This window comes from Lichenostomus cassidix, chromosome 6 (genome assembly GCF_008360975.1).
Source record: "Lichenostomus cassidix isolate B80296 chromosome 6, HeHo_3.0, whole genome shotgun sequence".
In the NCBI taxonomy this organism is placed as follows: Eukaryota; Metazoa; Chordata; class Aves; order Passeriformes; family Meliphagidae; genus Lichenostomus; species Lichenostomus cassidix.
In genome coordinates, this window is record NC_139487.1 from 20,550,744 (window position 1) to 20,557,679 (window position 6,936).

The 6,936-nt window shown below is 39.8% G+C and overlaps 1 protein-coding gene across 4 annotated transcripts in view; it reads left to right on the top strand.

Annotated features, from left to right (window-relative positions):
• Positions 1-6,727, top strand: part of VCL (vinculin) — a 57,782-nt gene extending 51,055 nt beyond the window's left edge. For 2 of the 4 annotated variants that reach the window (XM_085065572.1, XM_085065574.1), the window contains exons 19-22: positions 186-395; positions 2,513-2,716; positions 3,339-3,443; positions 4,138-6,727. In XM_085065572.1, coding sequence (XP_084921698.1) covers positions 186-395; positions 2,513-2,716; positions 3,339-3,443; positions 4,138-4,284 — 666 coding nt within the window. In that variant the 3' untranslated portion in view covers positions 4,285-6,727. The remainder of the gene's footprint in view (positions 1-185; positions 396-2,512; positions 2,717-3,338; positions 3,444-4,137) is intronic. The other 2 variants (XM_085065575.1, XM_085065576.1) reach the window with 1 other exon arrangement.
• Positions 6,728-6,936: the final 209 nt, after the last annotated feature.

The window sequence follows — 6,936 nt, forward strand, 5'->3', positions numbered from 1 at the left end:
TTTCTGCTAATCTTATATGCCTTCCCGTCCTCCCCTTGACCTGATCCTAGAGCTGCCTTGTCAGATCCTGAGAGGCCAAGAGGATGTTTTGGTCACTAAAACTGCTCAGTTTGTGCTCTTCTACCAAATGGTGCTTCTTGTACTAACTGTCCCCTGTTTCTCCACCCTCGCTGCCACCTGCAAAGCCTGATGTGACTGTGATTAATGAAGCGGCTGAGGCTGGTGTAGATGTAGATGAGGAGGATGATGCAGATGTTGAATTCACTCTCCCCTATGACATTGAAGATGATTACGAGCCTGAGCTGCTGTTAATGCCAACCAATCAGCCCGTTAACCAGCCCATTCTGGCTGCTGCTCAGTCTCTACATCGGGAAGCAACCAAGTGGTCTAGTAAGGTACTCCTGAGTCCCTGGGGACTGATCCGCGTGCATCCGGCCACTTGGAACGCTGACACATTTGCATCACTCTTGATCCCTGCTGGGTCCTGCCATCCTGAATGAATAAGTGTGTCTGCACTTCATTTTAAGGACTGAGAGTGGATTCACGAGTTTGCTAGATCTGTTTGTCAGTGCCGGATTGAAGCTTGATTGGGGTCACTTATTAATATTCAAAGACTTCCTCTCCCTTTGCATCTGCCTGGTCTTCTTTGTTATGGCAGTTTTCAAATTGTAGTAGGGATTGTCTTCCTCCCCTTCGGTTCCGTTTTCCATTCATGTGGGCTACCTGAGAAGCCATGGTTAATGGTTTCTTAATGACTTCGGAATACAGCAGAGTATACAGAACTCAAGAAGTCATTTAAGGTGTCTATTGTGCTTTGCCTCAATGGATGCTGTCAATTAACATACCTTCCAGCAAGGAATGGCTTTGTATGGCAGTGTTTATGGAAGAGACTGCCTGACTGCTGGCTTGCACTGGGCTGTGTTGCAAATGCTGGTCTTGAGAGAATTCTTTTCTGAAGAAGCTGCACTGAATGCTGTTAGCTGCTGAATTGAGATCCTGTCTATATGAAACCAGTGGAAATCTAACATGAGGTTCAGACATTCACGAGTAGTCTGTCTTCTGTCTGAGCACAAATGTTTGCAAGACCGGGCACTTTTTATAGCATGCTGCAAAGAATAAGGTTGGTGTCCCATAACAAACAAAGTTAGGGGTGTGTGCATATGTGTGTGTTACTTATGTAGATAGTTATACTAAACCATTTTAATTAAAAGGGCTTTTAAAATGTTCTTGTCCTTTTCAGATTCTGGTGCTTCGGTAACTTGTTAGACACTGATCCTTCTACGTGAAAACATGGAAAAGCTTTGTGTTATGTCATTTATATCCTAAGTGGTTATAGTAGCTAACTGTTTAGCTAATAGGTCATGGTAACAAATAGTTTAGCTGTTTGTGTCACCTGTATCTGTAAAATGCCTGGGATATCCTCTGGAATTTGCTCGTAGTGACTCACAGAAGTATGTGCACAGAGTAGAGGATACCTTGGCTCAGTTGGGCTCTCACTGTGCACTCTTTGCCCTGAACTTCATCAGTGGAATTATTCCAGAAAAAGTATGCTAATAGTTAAACTCACTTCGCTAATATTTCATCCACAATAGGAACACTTCAAAGCACCAAATAGTTCACTTTTGACTAACAACTTTCTACAAAGGGGAATAATATAAATATACTAAATATATTGACAGACTACCAACAATCAATCAGCTAGGTCTGCTTTCCCTTGCACTAGGTTTCTCTCTGGAACAGTGTATGAGAAATGGTTTTGCCTTGGTCACAATGAACTCACATTTTAAATATTTCTTAGATGTACTTTTGTGACTGAAATTTTTGATGTACAAGAAATCTGGATTTTAATGTAAGAAACATCACTAGATTATCTTTTGAAATGCCATGTTCTTCTCTCCTTGAAACTATATTTTAATGGGAGAGATTGTATTAAAAAAGATTTCTCTTCAAGGAATAACTTTTAAAAAAGTAAAAGTTGCATCTCATTTCCACATTACCTCTGACAAAAGCTTTGTATGTCGGATTGTCTTCCATTTATCCTTTAGCATTATTACCAGCATAGCTGATGCTTAAACAACTTCAGTTTCAGATGCCACTGAAAATTTTATGCTCAACTGTTACGACTACCACTGGTTTAACAAGTTATTTAGCACGTTTTTTTTAACTTTAAAAAAAGTCTTTTTTGGGAGGAAGTCTGGAGTTTCAAATGCTAATAACATGCTTTATCTTAAAATCTAGTCAGCAGAGTAACTCATTCCACGGACAAACTAACACTTTGCAACTTCTTTTTCAGTTTTGAAGTGAGCTTTTTTCCTGAGCTTTAAGAAAAAGCACATCAGAAACGTGTAGTTAGTACAGATCTTCCCTGTTCCTTGAAGAAACCTCTTCTGTGTTCACAAATGGTTCTCCCATCTTTAACTTCTTGAGAGCATTTCTACCTAAATGCACCCCACTGCTGGGCGGTGACTTGCCAGGTGTGCTGTCAGCAGCAGTGACCGTGTTGTCCCTGCAGGGCAACGACATCATCGCGGCGGCGAAGCGCATGGCGCTGCTCATGGCCGAGATGTCGCGCCTGGTGCGAGGCGGCAGCGGCAACAAGCGCGCGCTCATCCAGTGCGCCAAGGACATCGCCAAGGCGTCCGACGAGGTCACCCGGCTGGCCAAGGAGGTGGCAAAGCAGTGCACAGACAAGCGCATTCGGACTAACCTCCTGCAGGTAACGAGGGAACTGGGAATGAATGCCTCCAGTGCTGCTTTTGCACAGCAGTGCCAGTCAATCGTGGGTACCTTCCCTTAGCTTGTCAAGTTTTGTCAATTCTGCAGTTTTAGATCCCGTAGGTATGTGTGTGTGTATATATATATATGTATACACACACATAATATATTCACATAAATATTTACATATATATTCTGTATATTTAGAATTTGGTGTTGAAAGAGCTTTTGAAAAACTACTGTGCTATAAATACTGATGTGTCCTAAGTCTGCATTGTTTTGTATTTAATGTACTCAATCCTTTGCATCAAAGAATAGTACCAGAAATTCAACACTTCTTAGTGTTTACAGTCTCAGCCAAAAATATATGCATCACATTATTCCTAACAAGGCAGACCTTTGAGGTGTGTCTAGCTCCATCCCAAAAATTCCCAAAGCAAGCAAAATAAGATTCAAATGTCCTACCAATATTTATCAGAAAGTCTTGAAGGCTATCGGATCCCCTCTATGCTTATTCATTTTCTAATAGCAAAAGAAAATAAACAAGTTTATCTGAAAAAAGTGGATACATAATACATTGGTTCAATTTACAATGTGAAGTGTTTTTTATCTCTATTACTTAGGTCTGTGAGCGAATCCCAACCATCAGTACACAGCTGAAAATTCTTTCCACTGTCAAAGCTACCATGCTGGGCAGAACTAATATCAGTGATGAAGAGTCAGAACAGGTAAGAGGTGTAAAGACTGATGGTAGCACGGAATTGTTGATCACTTTTATGGTGACAAATACACAAGATGTGCTATCAGATGTCTTCTGGGAACTTGATGTTGAAGCTTACCTCAGCTGTTTAGGAAAGATAATTTTAATACAGCACCTTGGTTTCTGGCTCAAACGCGGCAGTTTAAAGCGGAATAATTCAAAAAGCTACTCGGGTTCCAATTTTGCCATGAGCATCTTGTTAAGCTGCTTTGCTAGTAAAAAGCCGAGGGAAGGACTCGCCGCTGCGGACGGTGCCGGCTGGAGCTGGGAGGGGCAGGGGCGCCCTCGGGTGGATTCCAGGCGAAACGTTTGTTTTCCTGTATCATCCCGAGTCCCTGCACATCAGTTCCCTTCCAAATGTATCTTTTCAGGAGAAATCCCGCAGCTTTGGCTTCTGCGAGAGGCTATTCTACTTAGTGATATTAAGCTTTTATTCAGAATTTGCACAAATATACGGTGAAGAATGGGAAAGTTTTGCTTTCAGTAGGGATAATACTTCTAGGTTCCCAGAGACAGTTACTTTGCTTACATTTTCATAGTTTAAGTCAGCAATTAGCAGACTTAAGATATTTGTACTGGTAGTCTTTGTGCACAAAGAGGTTACATGCTGCTGTCCTAATCATGGTATTCACTGATATATTGGAAATTCTTTTTCTTGACAGGCAACAGAGATGTTGGTTCATAATGCCCAGAATCTCATGCAGTCTGTGAAGGAAACTGTGAGAGAAGCTGAAGCAGCATCCATTAAGATAAGAACAGATGCTGGATTCACTCTTCGCTGGGTCAGAAAGACCCCATGGTATCAGTAAATACTTGCCACATAAGTATTGTTTTCTGTAACATAAAATGCCTTTTTTTGGAAACAGAAGAGATATATTAACAGCAAAAGGTGCTGTATACATGAGCTTAAGATTAGCTTATGCTAATGCCCCATTCTAAGGGTATGAATTATAAGATAATGCATTTCAAATGTCTTTGGAACACATTTGATATCAAACACCTCTAATTTGCTGCCAACAGTAGACAGTTCTTAATTTTTTTTTTCTTTCAAGATTCTTTTAATGAATTCTGTACTCCCAGAAGCACATTTCATTTATGCACTGTATATTCCAGTAGTTTCCATGTGATGATATAAAACATGGGCCTCACTTTAAGCTTGTCTTGAGAGTTTAGGACACTTGGTTACTTGGCAGTTTTTTAGGGACAATCATTGATGTAGAAATATTCAGCTTTTCAACAGGATTTTAACTGGCTGTTCTAAAACCATGCAAAAATGATGGAAGGTGTGGGATTTTTAATTAAAAGGGCAAGGTGGGGCAGCAGAACAGTTGTAAACTGAGGATTAAAACTCCATGTCTGAAGTGCTTTTTTTTTTTTTTTCTTTTGATTTTTGCCTGGCAACAGTAGTTTAACAGAAACTGGAGCTGTCTCTGTCCCCCTCCTGTAACCCTGTAGGTAGGCATTCCAGAACTCTCGTACTGTACTGAAAGGTTTGCAGAGGATGTTAGTGGCACACTGTTGACAGCTTGAGCCTTATGGCTAGAGACCTTAAATCATGGAACTCTTTCCTTGCTCATTTCAGCAATGTATTGAGCTGAAAAATCCTGGTTCTCTTAACCTAGCTGCATGTCCAGGACCAGAAAATGCCACATGCTGGCTCTTAATTTTGAAAACCAAATGAGCACATGCAATTATTATTTCCCTCTTCCCTCCATCAAATGTTATTCCAGCTGCTCAAGGTGGAAATTAAAATACAAAGATATTCAGTTAAAAAAAAAGAACTTTAGCCTCACTACTCTTGTTTCCAACAATGCATAAGCTTTTTGAAACCTGAGTTCTGCAGGGACATGAAACCCTCTTTAGGTAGTCTGGTGGCCACCAGAAAATGGTGGTTCCTAATGCTGCACATACCTCATTATTTTTACTGCTTGTGGAGTTTGGAGCCTCAAAATCTTTTTTTCAGGTTCTAATAGTAGTGAATTCAACGAAGTGTTACTGTATCTTAAAAAAAAAAAAAAATCCCAAACAATAAAACCCCCCCAAACTTCCTCCTCTTACTAAAATAGACTTGTGATGCTTTCATCCTTCCATAATTGAACATGCCTTTATATATATATATATATATGTATATATATATATATATTCATACACCTTCATTAAATTGCCCCACAGAAAGGAAAACTTGTTTGGGAATGAGTTTCAACATTTGCAAGGAATACTTGCTGATTTTTGCCCAAATTGGCACTGACCTCATAATACGCTCCTAATTTGCTGAGAATTGTTGCACGATCAAACCACCTTGAATAGAAGTGTCCTTGTGGAAAAACTTCTTAGTCTTAACAGCTCAAAGGAAGAGACACAGCACAGTCAGTTGTCCTCTACCTGCCTGCAACAGTTCCACGCTTGGACCTTCTCCCCTCCACCCCCTTCATTGCACTGTTATCTAAAAAGGGAAGTTAAACTGTTGATAATACAACTGCCTCAAACTGACCTCAGCAGAGAAGGCGCGTGTTCGTCTTGAATTTGCTCCTTGTGTCTGGGTGTTATGAAATACGTGGTACTTAGGATCTTTCCTAGTACTCTCTTCCTGCAGTTACCTGCAACAGGGAGAGGAAGGAAGGGGTGCCAGAGCCTTAACCTGGATGCATTTGGTTGGTTTATAGCAGATCTTTAACATAATTTTAATGTAGTAATTTCTATTTAATAGTAAATAACACTGAATAAGTAGGGATTATTTTAAAGGGATTTTCTAAATAGTCTTCCTGTATTGCTTTTCAATGCTCCTCACATACCCTTATCCTGCTCCCCCCATCCAGGCTTCTCGGTGAGTTTTTTAATTATTATTATTTTAGCGTCACTGTTTAGTTGCTTGAATGATATTAATGCAATATTACTAATGCCTTTAATACATAATTGTTTATGCCAAAGATCACTCTTTGTTTATTGAGGAATGTTTGCAGGAGAGTTTATGGATCATGGTTGCCTTTGATATTCTTCCAGAATGTTTGCTCTGAGTTCTCAAACTGTTGATAGAAGCTGAGACACTCGTCCACCTTATGCAATTACTGCATTTTTGAACACTATTGGTCTTTGGACCCAAAGTGCAGCAAAAAATTGAACAAGACCATGAATGTCACTTAGAAACGTTTTACCACTATAAAACTTTGTTTATAAACCAAAATGTATTGTATAGTCTAATGTTTTCAACCTTTCTTTGGTTCTGTTAAAACAATAAATATGCATTTGTACAAATGTCAGTTTCTGAGTGTTAATGATGACAGTGAATAATGCTGTAACAAGAAGAGCAGCAAAAAGCTAAAGCACAAGAACAGTTGTTTCTACATGTTCTGAATAGAAAAAAGTGCAAAGTTTCTCAAACAGAAAATTAAACAAAGGGTGGGGGGGGTTTATGCCTGTCAAACTCGTAATTAAAGAGTTTAGTGGCAACTGTGTTCAGTGGG